General features: G+C 37.9%; 1 protein-coding gene across 1 annotated transcript in view; it reads right to left on the reverse strand.

The window, feature by feature from the left end:
- The window catches only part of LOC126268010 (uncharacterized), a 315,334-nt gene that overhangs the window by 65,301 nt on the left and 228,302 nt on the right, over positions 1 to 21,731 (reverse strand). Inside the window, exon 9 of the mRNA XM_049973418.1 lies at positions 5,502 to 5,563. Within this exon, the coding sequence (XP_049829375.1) occupies positions 5,502 to 5,563 (62 nt within the window). The remainder of the gene's footprint in view (positions 1 to 5,501; positions 5,564 to 21,731) is intronic.

Raw genomic sequence — 21,731 nt, forward strand, 5'->3', positions numbered from 1 at the left:
AACTGGACTCTGAGAAATGGTCAAAATACAATTTGAGACTGGAAACTCTTAAAGATGATTATACCGATAGGAATAAAAAAAGAGAATAGTACTAGAATCTAATCCTAACTTGAAATTTTGTTGCAGAGGCCAAATCATTTAACTAAGAAATAAAATGCTTAGAGTGTAACAGCATTTGTGCATCTGAATTTTCCTTAACTATGTTTGTTTAATATAAGTGAATATATCAAGAAGTGGGGATAAAAACATGATCAGCGTATTGAAACTTCCTGGCAGATTGAAACTGTGTGCTGGACCAAGACTTGAACTCGGGACCTTTGCCTTTTGCGGGCAAGTGCTCTACCATCTGAGCTACCCACGCAGCTGGTAGAGCACTTGTCTGTGAAAGGCAAAGGTCCTGAGTTCGAGTCTCGGTCTGGCACACAGTTTTAACCTGCCAGGAAGTTTCAAATCAGCACACACTCCACTGCAGAGTGAAAATCCCATTATGGATTATATACATATTGTTTATTACAAGCCAACTCTTATTTGATGAAGATGGTGTGCTGCAATATGCTTTTTAACCTTTTTTAAAAGTATTTAAGAGAAAAGGCAAACCTACATTTCTAGCATTTGTAGACTTAGAGAAGGCTTTTGACAATGTTGACTGGAATACTCTCTTTCAAATTCTGAAGGTGGTAGGGGTAAAATACAGGGAGCGAAAGGCTATTTACAATTTGTACAGAAACCAGATGGCAGTTATGAGAGTCGAGAGGCATGAAGGGGAAGCAGTGGTTGAGAAGGAAAAAAAAAAAAAAAAAAAAAAAAAAAAAAAAAAAAAAAAAAAAAAAAAATGGAGTATGAATAAAAAGCCACGGAGAAGAAATAAAAACTTTGAGGTTGCCAGTGAGTAATTCTGTCAGAGATAGCAAAAGAAGAGCAGTTGAACAGAATGGTCAGTGTCCTGAAAGGAGGATAAAAGATGAACATCAACAAGAGAAAAAAAAGGTTAATGGAATGTAGTCAAATTAAGTCAGGTGACGCTTAGAGGTTAGATTAGGAAATGAGACACTTAAAGTAGTACATGAGTTTTGCTATTTGGGGAGCAAAATAACTGATCACAGTCGAAGAAGAGAGTACATAAAATGTAGACTGGCTATGGCAAGGAAAGCGTTTCTGAAGAAGAGAAATTTGTTAACATTGAGTACAGATTTAAGTGACAGGAAGTCTTTTCTAAAAGTATTTGTATGGAGTATAGCCATGTATGGAAGTGAAACATGGACAATAAGCAGTTTAGACAAGAAGCGAATAGAAGCTTTTGAAATGTGGTGCTACAGAAGAATGCCGAAGATTAAGGATGGGTAGATCACGACTAATGAAGAGGTACTGAATAGAATTGGGGAGAAAGGGAATTTGTGACACAACTGGACTACAAGAAGGGATCGGTTGGTAGGACATGTTCTGAGGCATCAAGGGATCACCAATTTAGTGCTGTTGGGAAGCATGGAGAGTAAAAATCGTAGAGGGTAACCAAGAGATGAATACAGTAAGCAGATTCAGAAGGTTGTAGGTTGCAGTAATTTCTCAGAGATGCAGAAGATTGCACAGGATAGAGTAACATGAAGAGCTGCGTCAAACCAGTCTCTGGACTGAAGACAACAACAACAAGAGAAACACTTAAATGCAGGGTTTTGTGTGTCCTGTGCCAATACAGCTTACTGTTTACAGGAGAGCCACATACAAGCTTTTCTTGAGCAGCCTTTAATAAGCCATATTGGCCCTACTATCTTTATTCCTCATTCTGAACAAAAATTACACATTATAGGCTTAATTTTCTTTTGCCAGACATGGCTAACCTTACCTAATTATGCATTCCTGGGCAAATTTGCCAAGGCAGTCTAAAATGAGCCTTCAATAATTGGCTTCTGAGAAAGCGCTTCTGCATTTGGCTTGAAGAAAGAGTATTGTCTGAAGATGCACAATTAAGTCTGTGGAGATTCATGAATTTGTTTTACTTCTCAAATCTTTCAGAGTGACGAAGATACATTTTATTTTCCTTTGGCTGTATTCCGTATTCACGACTCTCCTCATTTTGAGGAATCCAATATACAGAATGTCTCAGGAGGAATTATAAACATTCAGGGATATGACAGAAAAGATCATTTGAAGCAACTATTAACCATTCCTCCTGGTACACTTCACATGTTTTATAAAATCCCTTATATACAGGCAAATTAGAATGTTGTGTTGTTTTGGGGGAGGAGACCAGACAGTGAGGTCATCGGTCTCATCGGATTAGGAAAGGACGAGGAAGGAAGTCAGCTGTGCCCCTCCAAAGGAACCACAGCCATGCCCTTTCAAAGGAACCATCTCGGCTTTTGCCTGAAGCAATTTAGGAAATCACGGAAAACCTAAATCAGGATGGCCAGATGCAGGATTGAACTGCTGTCCTCCTGAATAATTAGCATGTACATACAGCCCAAGTACAAGTGATTTAAATGAAAAATGCTCTAATTTAGTGGCACATAAAAAAGCTTGAGTTTTGGACTTCACAACAACATACAGTAGAGAGCACTGGTTATTTCCCTCCCCTGAATGATTCTCTATTAATTGAAGTATCTGTTATTTAGAAATAATGCGCAATTTTGGAAACACATCTTATCTGTCTGAGGATTTAGATGTAAACAAAAGAGCATAATATGTTCTACTGAGCTACTGATCCAAAAATACTGCCCATCTCTTAGATATCTTTTACAGCAGTATCATGTGTCAAAGTATTCTTATTTGAAATGTGTTTGAGTATCCACTCAATTAAAAGCAGAACACCAGTGACAGTAAATCCACATACAACATCTCAAATTTAAGACTGCAACCATGTGGTTTCTGTGACAGGAAGTAGGAATGGCTTTACTATTCTATTTTCTGGTAGTACCAAAGGTAATCCCGTGTTATAAAATCTCTGCCGTCAAAACAGGGAAAGCAAGTCAACTTACTCATTTACTTTTCACCAAGACTGAAAAATATTATGCTCATACCGGTGACAGCACAGGATCTCAAGAAACAAATTGGATGTTACACTTCATCATATTTACATTATAAAGGAAATATTGTTTCTAAGGTTAGCTGACCGTGAGCCCCTGTCCCTTTTTCCCTTCTGGAAGTTGGTTGTAGATGGGTGAGGTTTGCAGACCACTCTGCTATGTTTGCTAAAGTTAGAAGGATGAATGAAGTATCTTTTAGCTGTCAACAGAAAACGAAGCTTTATGTAAATAAATGGTAACATTCAGTCAAGATAAATAGTATGCAGTCATGCATTCTTGACTTGCATTGTATATTAACCAGTCAAGATAAACGATCAATGGAGTAAGCCATGCGTTGACAGTATTATGGATATGAAAAATGAGCACGAGTACATGTGACACTTCAAAGAAGGAAGAATCATGTGATAATGAATCAAAGAAGCAACAGCCACAAACAACCTGACTGATGACATGACTACATGTGTAAATAGGGTTGTGGATGGCCACCAGACAGGACTGAGAAATTAGGATCTGTGCATACTACTGTGTTTAAAGAACTGAAAAAGTGTGAAGTTTCATTGTGATGGGTATTATGAAATCAGGCATATTACCATAACACAGTAAAGGTGACAATTTGTCATGTGGCATGTCTTTTCCTCAGCATTCATATTGTAAGAGATATTTACATAATGTTACCACCCTGAAATGAAAAAGATGGTCAATGCAATTGGAACCCACAAATTAACAGTTACTGAAAAAAATCTGAGCTACTTTCAGTACAATGAAAATAATGGCATCTATGTTTTGCTTCCCATTGCATAATCATCACAGTTCACATGACACTTGCACTGTCCCCTGGTTAGGATTTACTGAAATATAGTGCCCTCACCTGAGGTAGTTTTACTTAGCTTCAGTCCTCTATTGTTGGCCACCATTGCTATCGACCTAACTAATTTTGTCAATTGTGGGTCTTCAAGCCTACTTACTTTCGATAAAGTTCTGCCAATCTTTTTCCAAGGATAAAGGTAAATATTTAATATGAAAATTTCTTGGTTTTGGCAAAAACAGTGGTCATACTGGACATATGCTGTCAAGTATGTTCAGCTTACCGTATTCACCACCCCAGTGATCATGGAATATTAATTAAATATACAGGCTGGTTGTAAAGTGATAATTAGCAACATTGCAATACACCTTTACATGCAAACAAATCCATTTTTGAGTGAAATCCCTGAGAATATCGATTCATGCTCTACTGAAATTTATTACCCTGACATGCATAGAAGTAATGTAAGGGAATGTTTTGCACTTTTACCCACAAATAGTTAAAAATAGTGACCTAGCATCAGAGTGTTGTTGGAGTCATAACTGATGACTATTAATGTGGTTTCCTGCAAATAATATCAGTTTTCAATGCAAGGATTAAAAATAGCAACTTTAACTTTCATTTCTATTTGAAGTATATTTAAAGATAATTGAAACCACAACGCAATACACTACACGAACACGATACAACACTATGGTAGTGCCTGCTTCTACAACCATTTTTCACAGGTGAATTTCTTTGCAAAAAGAACAAGTGGAAAAGTGAGAGTGTGTGTGTACAATTTTTTATTAGGACAATTTCCATACTCATGGAATATTACTAACTCACGAATATCAGTGACAAAGAAAACCGTGACCAGCAACATTATTTTGAATTAGTAACTTATTTGATTATTATGAAAAGTACAGATTGTTACTCACCATACAGTGGAAATGTTGAATAGCAGACTGGAAAAAAAAAAGAAAAAAGAAAAAAAAAAAGGGGGGGGGGACTGCTAAACATGTGAGCTTTTGGCAAAAAGGCTTTTTTCTAAAGTAGACAAAACACACACACACACACACACACACACACACACACTAACAAGCAAAATTCACACACACAAGGACTGTCTCCGCCCAACGAGGCCAGCCTCATTATCATTGTCATTATTTGATCCTGCATTTTACATTATTTAATTTATTCCAATGTGGGTTTCATATTTCAGTCATGACAAAAAAAATTTGCTTCATGTATCAGAACACTGAGGTCCACTTAACTGATGTATGATAAACGGAACTACTAGTCAGACTGAACTCAGGAGTTATTCTACATTTCTTGCTTACCTTATGTTTGTTCTGACAATTTTTTCCTCAGTAATGGAGGTCACATTGATGCAGCTATCAAGCTTCAATATCAGTGATATGGGAAGTGTGGTATCTCCAACTGGGATGATAAATGACTGAAGCTTTAATTATTTGAGAGTAAATACTACATCAGGGGAAAAAAGGGAGACCTTGCAAACTGAATGAACCTTATTAGAAGGTATTGTTTTGGTATTACTTCCATCCTCTATTAATACTGCAACATGAACATGAGTTAACATATATCTGTAGAGAATCACAAGGTGTTAGCTTCCATCATCATACTGTAACAATCATCAGCTCAAACACATGAATCTAATATTCAGAGTAACATACCTGAACACTACGTAGTTCTTGATGTAGTTCTTGAGGGGAATTCTGGCAAATATCATTTCTGTCTGAAAATAAATTAAAAAACAGACTATTAAATCGTAAATACGGTTGAAGTCATAATCACAGAGACCATCAACACATAAATATGGAAAATGCTCTCAACCTAACAATACAGTAAATTTTAAATTTATGAGACAGCACAAGTATAAACCTAAAACACAGAAACCTAAGGAAGTGGTTGAAAAATATAAACAAATGGAATGGAATAAATCTGAGTCACGTCCTGCATTCACATATCATGTGAGGCTTTATATAAATCTTTCTTGACTTTAGAAACTGACTTAAATTCTGCAAGTATCAGACAACTCAATAAATGTACACTCGCAAAACCTTCCACACAAACAAACAAGATTGGTTGGTTGATTAATTTGGAGGAGCAGACCAAAGAGTGAAGTCATCGGTCCCATCAGATAAGGGAAGGATGGGAAGAGAGTCGGTGGTGCATTTTCATAGGAACCATCCCATCATTTGCCTGAAGCGATTTAGAGAAATCATGGGAAACCTAAATCAGGATGACTGGATGCAGGTTTGAACTACTGCCCTGCTGAATGAGAGTCTAGTGCGCTTACCACTGTGCCACCTTGCTCGGTACACATAAGACATACCTATGCCATAATATCGCAGGTTAATATAAAGTAAATTCAAGCGAAGTATCACAATAAACACATATGTCTGTTGGACTAGGCAGAAACTGTTTGAGACAATGGGCAATGAGCTTTGTACACATGACAGCTTCCTAATTTAAACAAGAAACACACTCTCTCTCTCTCTCTCTCTCTCTCTCTTATTTAGCAGAGGGAAGGCTTTCAATAAGTTCTTTGTGCTTTGGGAAAAACCATACTGTTTATGAAAATGAAACAGCATGAATAACCACAATTTTGCAATGATAACTTTTTTCGGTGGTACTACAATACAGTTACGTAACTTACACATTCCACTAAGCAGCCAGTCATTAACGTGTATGAAACAGTTAATTCAGTTATGAACACACTTCATCATTTTAAAACAGCATGGTACAGTAAACCTTACAATTTTTGAATGTTTGTCAACATTGCAATTACCTTCAACCATGTATTTCATAATTCACCAACAGAAGATTGTACGACTTCACCAGAATTTTGAGACAAGATTCCAGGACCTACATAGCATGCAAAATTAAATGATTTGATCAGCATTTTGTTTTCTGTAGTACCAGATACTTTCTATCTGAAGTAGCTCATTACGATAATTCTACTTTTAAAGGACAGGTAGAATCTTGAACATGGTACAGAGGTACTCGATACACATCATACACATAAAAGAATTTCTCTTCTCAAAGTAAACAGAAACGCGCTAAGATCATGTCCCCTGTTTGAGTTACCTTTTTGTTGTGAATAACTTTTTCTGCCACAAAAAACACAGGACTGGAAGGTCCCAGCTTGACAATCCAGAACTGACAGATATTTTCTGACTTGTGACAGCAAGGTGTACAGCACACAATATTTCTTAACTCATAAATAAAAAATAAGTATATGTTACATAAATGAGTAAATATTTGCAATTGTGACTAAGTTTTTATTTTTTCTGTTCACTAGAATCAGTTATTATTACATTTCCACAGCAACATTTTGCTCATTAGCCATTATCTGGTGATGTTGAATGGACAGTCCTGAGCCATCAACAGAAGCAGAAGTAACTTCACGTGTGACCCAGGGAAGTGTGATGGGACTCTTGTAATTCAGCTGCACATTTATAACTTGGCAGACAATACTAATAGTACCTTCAGACTTTTCAAATATGATATATAATTAAGCACTGTCTGAAAAAAGCTGGAGAATATTCAATCACATCTTGATAAGATTTTAAATATTTTAGAAAATCGCTAGTCAGTTTGGATTACTTTGCTTATTGGGCAAATATGCTATGCTGCAAATCCAGAATAAGGTGCATTCAAACACTATCATAGGCAAAAATGTAATCCACAACAGCAATCGAGATCACCATATTTCTGAAAACCACTTGGAAGATTTGGGAATATCCCACAGGCTTGCTGCAAGAAAACAACTGTACACCTATAGCGTATCCTTCAAAAACCTAATTAAACAAAAATTATGAAACACAAATTTTTAATCTTAGTTAAAGCGTGTAAGGTAGCAGGCGAAACTGTGTGTGTAAAACAGAGTTATCCACAAATACATGAAGCTATTACCCTCTGTGTGGATAATTTGTATTGATATTTAATTTTCTATGTTTATTTAACAATAAATTTACAGATTAATAATTGCTGAGGATTTTAAATAACATAATGTGATATGGTGAGAGAGAATACAGTAGTAGTTTGATGAGGAATTTGGTTCTGGTTCATGTACGAGTAAAAGAAAAAAAAGAAAAAAGACAAGAAATTATAGTATTTGATAACAATAATTGAGTAAAAATTGTTTAAAGTATTTGAATACTATAAAAAATGTTTTTGTACACAAATGACGGTCAGTTATATGGATATTAGTTTGACCGGAGTAGTGTCTCACATGCCAAAACTCAGGACAGAGCAAGCAAGGCAGAGACCATTATCTTTTTCTGGCTGGAGCCATGTTGGTAAGGGAGGCGTAACTGCTTAGGGGCTGTGTGTGTTTGAGTTCCGAGGTACGAACATTAGAGTAGCCTATAGGATTAATGCGATCTTAATGTTTGGTGTATCAGTTTGTGAGTTCAGAATTTAAGCTGTGAACGTAGTGCCACTTATAGTGATTGTAACATAATGAACTGTTTATTTTCTTGCAACTGCACTGTAACACTGTGTATAGTATATGTAGGGCCATCATTCATAGCAAAGTGATCTACTATGAATGAAGCAAAAGTTAATTCAAATGTGTGTTAAATGTACATTAATACCCAAAGGGTCACAGCTTTAATTCCCAATTTCATTACTTAATTTACTCGTGTCTTACATACACTGTCTGATCTCTTAGGTCACCTAATAACAGTTATTTACTTATGTAAGGGCAAATGCAACAGTGTGCAACAAAACCCTTGTGTAGATGAGCCATTTAACATGTTGCGCCCTCACTCTCTGCTGGATTGGTAGCAGTAGCGTTATCACCAGCAAAAATATAAAGTTGCAAGCAGTTTTAAAAATGTGGTAGTGTATTGATGCTGCTGAATACCATTGTCTATCATTATACTGAGTGTAATAACACACTTAAGGGTACTTAATGCAGAGTACTTTACAGATATGTGTTCAGTGTATGTTACTTGAAATTATCTATTTTTTTTGCACAAGCACTTTGTGTATGACTACATAAATATCTACTCCTTTCCTTGCTGTCTGTGTTACTCCATGAGCCAATTCTTCACCCCACCCCATTAAAGGGACGACTTCTTTAACTTCCATTTGAAACACCAGCTTACAGTGAATGTTTTATATACACTAAGTACATTAATTAAAAAAAACAAACACATCAGTAAGACCTTCAATTGCATAAAAGCTACTTTAACATTAGTGTATCAAAATTGTTGCTAATTCTAGGATGTGTGTAAGAAATAACATACATGCCTTAGATAGTTTTTTGCCATCACCAACACATATAAACCACACTACATGAAGTTATGGCTACCGTGAGAAAATTTTTACTTGAATAATGGAATGTATCGCTGTAACAAATTGGAATATGAACCCTACCTACACTGCCCAAGTCATGCATACATTGCGTATGAAACAGAAAACATAAGAGTAGCAAAACACCTCCAGTACTCTTGATTCACTACCAACTCTGCCTTTTGAGCACAATGAATTGGAGAAGTGAGTGACTTGGCCCACATCAGACACAAATAACGTCTCAGAAAGGAAATATACCTGTAATAAGTAAAAGACATAAGAGAGAGTATCAAATTGGTACTCCAAGTCTCATTGAACACCCGTTACGATTCACACTAGCCCTGTCTATGAGTAGGTCAAGAACATCTGACACTAGTTTAATAATCTTGTGCTTTAGTACATTTAGAGACTTCAAATACAAAAAATAAATATTATAGGAACATTAAATGCAGAGATAGTAAAAAGATTTTACAGAACATAATAAGCAGCAATCTGTCTGTGTCCCATACCATTTGTTCAAGTATTTACAGACAATTAGTGCCCTAAAGATTCTTTCTTTGGTGTACAGTACAGTCTCGATACTTAGAGTCTCTGAATTGCAAGTTTTCAATAAATCCAAGTCTCATAAAAAAAAGACCTACTATACAGTGTATTGACCTCAATTTCTTTCCTCTCAACTGCTCATAGCACAACACCTGTCAAACAATTCACTCCCATTAGTTGCATCTGCGTCAATGACTCCACACAGATACTTCTCACGGTGTACTGGATAAGAGACTCTTGGATCAAGATAAAGTCAGATACAGTTTTTAAGTCATGGAGAGAAATTCTACAGGAAAGTAGGCCTAATACAGAAACCAAAGATTTTGGCGATGGGCCAATCACCCTTTGTGATATTTCATCGGAAGATTGTCAGACTGTAAAGAGACAGAAAAAGTGGAAATAATGGAGTGGTTAAATCAGACGAACTCTTGGAAGTTTTGTTCTTGTGGATGTCCACAGCCCCAGTAAGTTTTAAGAATGAAAACTTGCTTCAAGTAGGCTGTAATCTAATTATTGTCTGTGCTATTAGCTAATTTCACCTGTTGGTCATTTTCAAGCACTTACCACTGCCTTACCTCCACATCACATTTGACAAAGTAGCCAATACATATGTACTGCCACACAACATTTTCATGTACTAGTACATGTATAACACAATACAATTGAGTAATGCCCTTGATTATGTCCATTAGCAACACACATATGAGTAACTTTGCTACCCAGCACATGAAAACAATGTGTTCCTTTACATATGAACTAGCTATTTAGTAAAATCTGATGCAAAACTTGAGGATTGTGATAAGAGCGTGAAAATTGTCAAAATTAGCTAAGAGCACAAATAATAAATGCATTACAGCCTGTTTGGTCTATGTTTTTGTTCTTCTGTAATAGACTTGGGTATCATCTCAAAACAGTGTGAGAATAATGAGGTTGTTGACGAGTGACACTGGTGGGCTACACTACACTTGAGACCGCTATCAACTAAGTGGAACAGCAGCCTGAGGCGACACCAACTGACCTCCTACTCTTCAGAAGTTAATGTAGTATTGCTGTGTGGAAATGTTGCAGCTTTGCCAAACAAAAAACACTCCATTATTTTGTGAACTGAACTGACTTAAGTGAAAATCTTTATTTTGCCAATGTAAAAGCCTATGTAAACACTTTGTTCCAGTAAGGTTCATGTTTTGACTCCTGTATTCTTTTCAATATCATTTTATTTCTTTCTCCCAAATAAATTTTGATACATCTACATCTACATCTACATGTACACTCCGCAAGCCACCCAACGGTGTGTGGCGGAGGACACTTTACGTGCCACTGTCATTACATCCCTTTTCTGTTCCAGTCGCGTATGGTTTGCGGGAAGAACGACTGTCTGAAAGCCTCCGTGCACGCTCGAATCGATCTCCTCGGGAGGTATAAGTAGGGGGAAGCAATATATTCCATACCTCATCCAGAAACGCACCCTCTCGAAACCTGGCGAGCAAGCCACACCGCGATGCAGAGGTTCTCTCTTGCAGAGTCTGCCACTTGAGTTTGGTGAACATCTCCGTAATGCTATCACGGTTACCAAATAACCCTGTGACGAAATGCGCCACTCTTCTTTGGATCTTCTCTATCTCCTCCGTCAACCTGATATGGTACAGATCCCACACTGATGAGCAATATTCAAGTATAGGTCGAACGAGTGTTTTGTAAGCCACCTCCTTTGTTGATGGACTACATTTTGTAAGGACTCTCCCAATGAATCTCAACCTGGTACCCGCCTTACCAACAATTAATTTTATATGATCCTTCCACTTCAAATCATTCCGCATGCATAATCCCAGATATTTTACAGAAGTAACTGCTACCAGTGTTTGTTCCCCTATCATATAATCATACAATAAAGGATCCTTCTTTCTATGTATTTGCAATACATTACATTTGTCTATGTTAAGGGTCAGTTGCCACTCCCTGCACCAAGTGCCTATCTACTGCAGATCTTCCTGCATTTCGCTACAATTTTCTAATGTTGCAACTTCTCTGTATACTACAGCATAGTCCAAGTCTTCAACAGTTCGAAGTGATCCCAGTTTTGTTCACCTCAGACTACAACAACTGTACTGTAATGCAAAATATTCTAATAATGGAGCTATACAAACCTGTCTTGCTGTACATTTACTTTTAAATGAAGGAATATTAGAGTTTAATTCTATGTTGAAGATGATGATGTACCACAAGCTTGTACTGTACAAGGAAGTGGAAAGTTACTGTATGTGTTCTTTTCACAGGCACTATCCTGGCATTTGCCTTAAGTGGTCTAGAGAAACCACAAAAAACATTATGGATGGTGAGACAGGGATATCGACAACTTTGCTTCACAATGAGAGTCCAGTGCTTCAACCACTCTACCATATTTATCAGTATAACTACTCTGCTTCAGGTTCTTTGTTTTGGGGACTGGTAAGTCGCTTTAGAAAGTGAAGTTTCTTAAGGACCTCAGTGTAAACTCCAGTGCGGATATACCTATATTTTGAAAGTGCCTTCATCTGATTCTTACTTAACTACAGTTGAACAGTATATGCAGTGAGACAGTCTGTATACTTTACGCTGTGTGAAAAATGGTTCAGGAAAGATCTGGGAGGACACTGGAAAACATAACTGTTGGTAGCTGTTTCTTAAGTGCATTTACTCATACTATTCAGCAGACCACTACATTTAAAGTTTCAATGTGAATTTAAATTTAATTTCACTTGCACTGTAGATACAAACTGTACTTGTAGCTTATACATAATAAACACACACGATCAGCGACTCACAAGTACAAAGATACTAACTGGTTGTATTGTAGACTCCACGTAGGAATATCAACAATGTAGAAAAAGACAGATTGCTACTTACCATAAAGAAGACACGTTAAGTTGCAGACAGGCACAAGATGTTGGAGTTGGTGGTCATGTGTGCATGATATGTGCTTGCCTGTGTCTACAAATGTGTGTGTCTCTCTTTTACTGATAAAGGCTGTGGCCGAAAGCCTTATGTAAGTGTCTTTTAATTGTGCCTGTCTGCAGCTTAACGTGTCTTCTTTATGAAAAGTAGCAATCTGTCTTTTCCTAGCTATGCTATGCAATGTTGTATTTCCAGCATAGCTCTATAAGAGAAATGGTTCCAAACAACAGTGTTTATTACAAGACTGCAGTGTATCACAGTCTGCCTTAAGATGAAAGAATACATCTCTGCTGCTATCATGGTCCATTAAGTTGTTTAGCATTCCTTCGGATGTGACAGACAATGTCAGTCTTTATTGACAAGATGCTGATCTAGCACTGTTTACTCGTTTTCTTCTCTGTTATTCTGCATATTCAACCCTCTGGTTATCAGAGTACTATGGTTTTGTCAAGTGAGTCTTCAACTTCCATTCTAAGTGTAACACATTTTAGCTACATTGAGACATTTTGACCTAAATATATTTTTTTATTTTAGTTTAGATTTATTTATTTTTTCTCCATACTCTAATGCCTCTTAATCCTCTTTAAAATCCATCTGACAGGTGCACCTATTTTCTTGCAATCAACTTACTTCACTGCTCACAATACAGCCACATGAAGTTACTGGAAGGATTAGAATCTTTCTTGATTTTCATGTTTGTTTGTAGTGGAATTTTAGTTTATTTTAACAAGCTTAATTAAATTGCAAAACTCTTCTTAGGGGTGGCCTTCTTACTTGCTCACTACATAAACTACTTATTTGTCATCATCACATAAGGTAATTTAGAAATACACATTTACTGACCTCTTCCATGATGTCTTCTTTGAATTCCATATTAACCTTCATCTTGTTTTGTTACAATGTTTGTTTTCTAAAATTAAGTTTTACACCAATCTTTTCAAACTTAATACATACACTTTTAATGCCCTTTAACTTTCCGGTGTAATTTTTTGTTACTATCATATCTAAAGTTGTTGATCTCATCTTTTTTCATTTATTTTACAAACTGTAAGATCAGTCATAGATTTAGTGGTGTTCTGATATTTTCCAAAGATCATTAACATGCCATATCCCACTGCATATGTAGCTCTGAGGCAGATAATAAAAAGTAGTAAAAATCTACCTTCATTAATGGCCAAGTGTTATTGTAATTAAAGTTCAAATGCCAACCCCCAATAGTTTCTATGCTTCGAGTAGCTTTAGATACTGATGCTGTTCTGCCAATAATGAGGTTTTGTTGGTCTGGAACGTCAGTCAAGACAATGCTTATCAAAAGTGTCACAGAGAGAGTAGGATAGGCTTGGGACATCTTGTCAGCAACTCATAGGCTCTGGTCATAAAAGAGCTTGGCCTGATGCCAAGATTTACTGAACACAGACATGATGAACATTGGAGCTCGCCATTGGTGGTGCGACTTTCATGCCTCAGTGATACACGTAGCTGTACTATAGTTGCAACCACAACAGAAGGGTATCTGTTGAGAGGCAAGACAAACATATAGTACCTGGAGAGGGGCAGCAGCGTTTTCATTAGTTGCAGGGACAACAGTCTGGATGACTGACTGATCTGCCCTTGTAATCTCAACCAAAATGGCCTTGCCTGTGAACAACTGAAGCGAATGGGAAATTACAACTGTAATTTTTCCTGAAAGCATGCAGCTCTACTGTATGCATATACAACAATGGCATCCTCTCGGGTAAAATATTCTGGAGGTAAAATCAAACAACAGAAATTCCAATTAGGAACATCAACAATGTGGGAAAAGACTGCAGTTGTGTGTGTGAGTGTGTGTGTGTGTGTGTGTGTGTGAAAGCTTTAATTGTGAGAGTCTTTTTGTTGTGCCTACCTGCGACTCACCGTCTCCACTATATTGTGAGTAGCAGCTTCCCTTCTCATAATAGAGGTTGTAGAGAGTTTCAGAGGGAGCATTAAGGAAGGATGGACAAGAACAGGGGAAATGAATGCTGTAGAAGAAGAATGGGTAGCTTTGAGAGATGAAATAGTGAAGGCAGCACAGTATTAAGAAGGTAAAAAGGCAAGGGTTTGGAGAAATCCTTGTGTAACACAAGAGATACTGAATTTACTTGTTGAAGGGAGAACGTATAAAAATGCAGTAAATGAAGCAGTTGAAAGGGAATATATTAAAAAATGAGACTTACAGGAAGTGCAAAATAGCTAAGGAGGAACAGAAAGAGGGGAAATGTAAGGATTTAGAAGCATGTTCCACTAGGAGAAAGATAGATACTGCCTACAGGAAAATTAAAGACGTGTTTAGAGAAAAGAGAAGCCGCTGCATGGATATCAAAAGCTCAGATGGAAAACCAGACCTAAGCAAAGAAAGGAATGCTGAAAGGTGGAAGGAGCATATAAGAGTCTATACAAGGTAAATGAACTTGAAGACAGTGTTATAGAAATGAAAGAGGACCTAGATGAAGATGAGATGGGAGATATGATACTGCGAGACAAATTTGACATAGCACTGACAGACTTCAGTCAAAACAAGGCTCTAGGAGTAGATGACATTCTGCCAGAACTACTTATAGCCTTGGGAGAGCCATCCAGGACAAAAATCTTCAATCTAGGGTGCACAATGTAAGAGACAGGCGAAATACTCTCAGAGTTCAAGAAGAATGGAATAATTCCAATTTCAAAGGAAGCAGGTGCTGACAGGTGAGAACATTATTGAACTATCAGTTTAATGCATCATGGTTGCAAAGTACTAACACATATTCTTTACAGAACAATGGGAAAACTGCAGAAGTTGACCTTATAGGAGGTCAATTTGGACTCTGGAGATGATGATGATGATGATGGTTTCTGGGGTGCTCAACATTGAGGTCATCGCACCCGTACAAGTTCCCAATCTTTCCAGTTGCAATCTCTTCACTTCCCAAGTGATGATGAGGACAACACAAACACCCAGTTCCCCGTGGAGAAAATTCCCGACCCAGCCAGTAATCAAACCCGGGCTCCTGGGATCAGAGGTAGCAATGCTAGCCACTAGACCAAGAGCTGCAGACCTTGGATTTCGGTGAAATGTAGGAACACGCAAGGCAATACTGAGACTGTGACTTACCTTAGAAAACAGGTTAAGGAAAGGGAAACCTATTTTTATAGCATTTGAAGACTTAGAGAAACCTCTGACAAAATTGACTCTCTTTGAAATTCTGAAGGTCACAGGGCAAAATACAAGCGGCAAAAGAGAATTTACAACTCGAACAAAAACTAGACAGCAGTTATAAGAGACAAGGGGCATGAAAGGGAAGCAGTGGTTGAGAAGGGAGTGAGACAGGGTTGTAACCTATCCCTGATGTTATTCAATGTGTACATTAAGTAAGTAATAAAGGAGACCAAAGAAGAATCTGGAGTGGGAATTGAAATTCAGGGAGCAGAAATAAAAATTTTGAAGTTTACCGACAACACCGTAATTCTGTCAGAGAAAGCAGACAGCAAAGTAGTTGGAAGAGCAGTTGAATGGAACAGACAGTGTCTGTAAGGGAAATACAAGATGAATACAAACAAAAGTAAAAGACGGATAATGGAATGTAGTTGACTTAACCCAAGTGATGTTGAGGGAATTAGATTAGGAAAAGGGATACAAGTTTTGGTAGTTGGGCAGGGAAATAACTGATGATGCCTGAAGAAGACAGGATGTATTATGTAGACTGGCAATGGCATGAAGTGAGTTCCTGAAAGTATTTGTATGGAGTGTACACATCTGTGGAAAGTGAAACATGGACGATGTGCAGCAACAGAATGTTGATTACATGAGTAGGTCACGTAACTAACAAGACGACACTGTACAGAAATGATGAGACAAGAAATTTGTGGCACAACCTGACTAAAAGAAAGGATTGATTGAGAGGACACATTCTGAGACATCAAGAGATCACTAATTTAATACTGAAGGGAAATGTGGTGGTGGGGGGTAAAAATTGTAGAGGGAGACCAAGAGAAGAATACAGTAAGCAGATTCAGAAGGATGTAGGTTGCAGTAGTTATTCTGAGATGATGAGGTTTGCAAAGGATATAGTAGCATGGAGAGCTGCACCAAATCAGTCTTTAGACAGGCAAAGACGACGACAACAACAACAACATATATTATACTTTTGTTTGGAGTAAGTTTTATGTCATACATATACTTCATATGGTAAGTAAAGATCTCTGACAACTTGCAGCACTGTAGGCAACTTTCTACCATGAAGTGTCAAAGCAGTGACTGCAGGCTGTAGTTGCCTGGAACTCTGCTAAAACTGAGGCACTGTCATAGAGAAGTAACGAAAATTCCATTACATGATTGGTTGTTGCAGATGGACAAAACAGCATAGCCAAGTCCATTTTAAATGTTAGGAATCATCTCTCATTGTATGCAGCAGTATTGCAGAGTGTGTAGTAGTGCATATATAAATCTGCAGGCTTTTAACTACATACATATGCAAGCCACAAAATCTAAACTTTTCGGAAGAAAATTCCATAAACCTCTAGGGACCCTAACAATGAGTTTAATTTCAACAGAGATTGAGGCTACAGACATCCAAGTTTGTGGTTTCCAGCCTTCCAGGAAGTAATTAGTCATTTGCAGTCTATAGGGAATACAAACAACTCCCCAGAAGTCCAGTCCAAACAACCATGTTGTCATCCTCAGGTGTGCTGATGGATTCACCTCCTCATGAGCAGCACACAGTAGGTATCTTTCTCACGTGTTTGTGTGTCATTTTTTAAAGTTTATGGGTGCTCAATGACAAGGTTATAACTGAAAAAACAGCTTTCAGTCACCTAATCCCAGCTCACTGGTGATGGCCCACACAATCACTATCTCACATGCCTTAAGGCAATGGAGAAAGGGTGAAAGGTGCTATACATTGGATTAAAACATAAATGAAATGAAGAGCAAAAATAATGACACAGGGAAATGTGACTGGCTGAGCACTTATGAAAAACATGGGTGAGCCAGTTACCTTGTTGAAAATAAAACACCTCTATAAAACAATTAGAAAACAAGTAGGGTATATCACAAAACCTTCAAACTCTCATTTGAAAATCACTTAAAATAGGGGGGCAGATTTGTTGGCAAATCTGTCGCAGCCCTCTGGTCTGAAAATAAAATGTGGAGCAGACTGATCTGTACGCCACAACCCCATACATTGAACGGTCCTCTTGTCAGAGCAAGAAGGCATGCTTTATAGGGTTCTAGCCTATGTGATGACGAGTGAGGACGACTTCATCCTACCTGCACAGCAAGAAGGAGGTATGCCACAGCTGTATTGTGGTCTTTACGAGATGAAGCTCATTGTCTGCCACTACCAGCCACTCTTCTTCTTATTAATACAGGACTCTGTATCTCAACAGTGAGGCAATAGCATCTAGGAGAATGGCACACTGAAGTATCTAAGTATCACAAAATGCCTCCTTGGCTGCTACATCTACCCTTTTGTTCCCGGCAATACACCTGTGCCCTGGTACCATATAGAAAGACACCTCCTTCCCCAGCCTTTGTAGCCTGAGGATATTCTGGACTACTTTATCTGCTGATACAAGCATTGTAAAGAGTAAAGGACCTCAGGGAATAGGAATAGCCAAGTAATTTAGCACTCAAAACAACAGAGCAACCAACAGAGTCCCCTGTTTAAGTCTATTCTTATATACAGCCAAAATTTCATAAAATAATGTGTTAAAAACATATACAGGAGTGTGATATCTCCCGTAATGCATTAAGTCTAAAATCGCTCTGGGCCTCTGTAGTATCTAGAGTGGCAGTTGGTGTGGTATGCTTGGGAGGTGGGAACAGTAAGAAACTGACATGCCTGATACAACACAATGAGTCGGTGCTGAATGGCAAGTGGTGGTTCACCAGCACCAGCATACAGACTGGGTATGGGACTGGTCCTATAATTGCCCATGGCTAGCCTGGTGCCCTCATGATTTGTGGCATCAATGATCTTCTGGCAAGAAGGCCTCTCTGACCAAAACACCGGACACTCGTGGTCCAGCTGCGATCTCACACAAGCCCTATAAACCTGGAGGAGATGGACTTTGTCCACTCCCCAGGACCTCTGGCTAAGGCACTTCAAGATGTTCAGTGTCTTTTGGGCCCTTCCCTTTATGATGTTTTGTACACTAGCTATACCTTCTTGACCCCACTCGTCTTTCAATTCCTCCTTGGGAATCTCCACCAGATACCTGAAAATCACAACATCTTTGCTGTAATTCAAGATGGTGTAGAGCTCAAGGCTTTTTGCTTTCTGCAGATTTAATGTTTGTTGGGAACTAGAGGTTTCCACCAACAATGTTCCGTTGTGCAACCACCTGACAGATTTTAACGTATCTACAATGTCGTCTAAACCTTTCTCAAAAGTGTTCTCTTTCCTTATAACAGTGCGGGGGAGGGGGGGGGGGGGGATTCTAAGCAGCAGCATGCATTCTGTTACTATATACTGAAGAACTTCTTGTAATTCCTGATTCTGGAGGACTGGCTACATGAGCCCTCTTGTTTGGTTTGTGCTGGTACCTACCAATGGACCACCCATTCTGTAGTGCCTCAAGAATTTCGAGATAAATTCTAGAGACACTTGGTCTTCCACCGTCTCAAAAACTCGATGTTTTAAGTATGAGTTGTTATGAACAAATGAAATATGATTTGACTGGAGACTCTTAATTTGGGTGTTAGACTTGCTAGAAGCAAGAACCGTCTTTGAATTTCTGGTGGTTATTAAGCTCACCACATTGTAAATATAGTTAATAGTATCTGACGGTTAAAGACGCAATTGACTTGCAAGAATTTGTATACTTATGTGAGACTTGTGGAAGTGGAAATATATCAGAACTGAACTGAAAGTATTATGAGAGTAGCCAGTTATTTCAAGAGGAGAGAGAGGGAGAGAGAGAGAGAGAGAGAGAGAGAGAGAGAGAGAGAGAGAGAGAGAGGATCGGCTGAACGTTTCAAGTAAGTCAATTGTAATAAGAGAAAAGGAAAGTTCTCAATCCAGTTTTGCTCTGCTTTTCTTATCGTCGAACTATTAAAATGTGGCGACCGACATGATCAAGACTCGAAGAAAGAGGAATTTTACAACAAAATCAAGATAAGAAGATATTGTGACTTGCCACAGCAACCAATAGTAACAACACAGAGAAATTGTTTTGCAAAGTTGGATTCTGCATAAATGACGAAAGGGGTGAAAGTTGATAAATACAAGACGAAAGAAGTAGTAAGGGAAATCTTAACAGTTTAGACTAAGAAGAGTTGCAATGAGATTTATTCGATGGTGATGTGGAGAGTAAGCAGCCCTCATACACATCGCGGGGGTGTGGATGCAATAAGCAGCAACTGACACCAACGGCGCCAACTGCTGCTCACCGGTGCTGAACTAAACTTCGACGCTGCTGACAACCATGCCGTTTACTGGCACTGATTCCACACCTGCTCACCGACGCAGCTGAAGACTCTACGCTAGGTAGTTAAGGACACTGTTTGATAATAGATTGTTAGTATAGCTATTATACTCAGAGGTGAATTTTTTTTAATGAACACTAGATCTAAAAGTAGAAAGAATATGGATCAAGAACAGCAACTAGCAGAACCAGCCATAGCTATTAAAGTGACTAGGGAAATGCCAGACTGGTCTGAAATAGTGAATTTAATTACTACTTAAGTAAGAACCTAGAAGTTCAAAGTTTGCAGTTAAATTATAGATTAGATGCGCAAAGTAAAGAATTTACTGCTCAAAATACTTATATAAGAAAGGAACTAAGTGCTACTTTAAGTAAAAAACTAGAAGTACAGGTTTTAAATGCTAAGTTCAGTGCCTTAAATGATAATGTGGAGAGCTTGAAATTAGATTTAAAGAATGAATTAACTAATTCCATGACTAATCATTTAAACCAACTGTTCACTGACTTTAGTCAGACACAGAGTAACCAATTTCAGGACTTAGCTAAAAAACTAGAATTTGATCTTGAAGATAAATGTAATAATGTAGAATATGAATTTAGTGAAAAATTAGGATCATTTCAAAGCGTATGGAGCGTTACATTTGATGCGATAAAACAAAGATTACGCACTTTAAAGGAAAGTGTTGAAAAGCATGACAACTAACTCCTATAGTCCAATCGCAAATTGCAGGCGTTAACACGCAAGTTGATAACGTGGAAAGAAATTTTAAAGAGGAAGTAGCCGCTTCAGATATAATTAATATCAGTAATCTGGTGGAACAGGTAGAGTGACTTCTCCCAACGTAGTATTAACTAGTGAAGTTATGACAGATTTACAATGGGGGGCATTATCTAGACAGTTCCCTAAGTTTAAGCCAGATGGGGAAGTACATCCTGCCCATTTTCTGAAATGGTTTAACCAAGCCTTGAAGAAAAACTGGGAAGATTCATAAAAGATCAAATTTCCGGTAGGGTACCTTTCAGGAGAAGCTTCGGAGTGGGGCACAGCGAACATCGAGAACTTTTCTTCTTGGGCAGACTTCCAGAAGAAGTTTAAGGAGAAGTATTAGTCAACTAGCACCCAGGAAAAATTAATATCTGATTTGTGGGAACCTAAGTATTATAACAGTACCTGGAGTACGATGAGAAAGTATCTCGACTGGCATTTAACATGTGCGAAGTACTTAGATAAAGCCCATGGAGGAGGAAGGGTTAGTTCGAATTCTAATAAGACATTTACCCATTTACAACAGAAAAGATATTCTGTGTAGTGAGTGGAAAACTGTATAAGAACTGTTACTTTTTGTAGACACACTTTAATTAGATCTTGTGAAACCTCTCAGAAACTAAAGAGAGTAACACTCATGTTAAATTCAAAATGTATCCAATTATTCCAAAGGCATTACATGATCTTACAGCAGCAGATTTCTTTGAACCAATTCCAAAATTGAAGGGAGGAGTATTGTACATTTTTGTCCTCATAGAGTGTTGGTTGAAGTACGTTAAATTATATTGTATTAAGGAAGCAAATACACCAATTGTATTTCACTGTCTGCAACAATACTTTCTTGAGGTATGCAAACCAAAACGATTTCTTAAAGACAATTGGCCACTTGTCAGAAATGAATTTAAAGAATTTTTAGCATGGGAAGACATTC

The sequence above is a fragment of the Schistocerca gregaria genome, chromosome 4, assembly GCF_023897955.1.
Source record: "Schistocerca gregaria isolate iqSchGreg1 chromosome 4, iqSchGreg1.2, whole genome shotgun sequence".
NCBI lineage: Eukaryota > Metazoa > Arthropoda > Insecta > Orthoptera > Acrididae > Schistocerca > Schistocerca gregaria.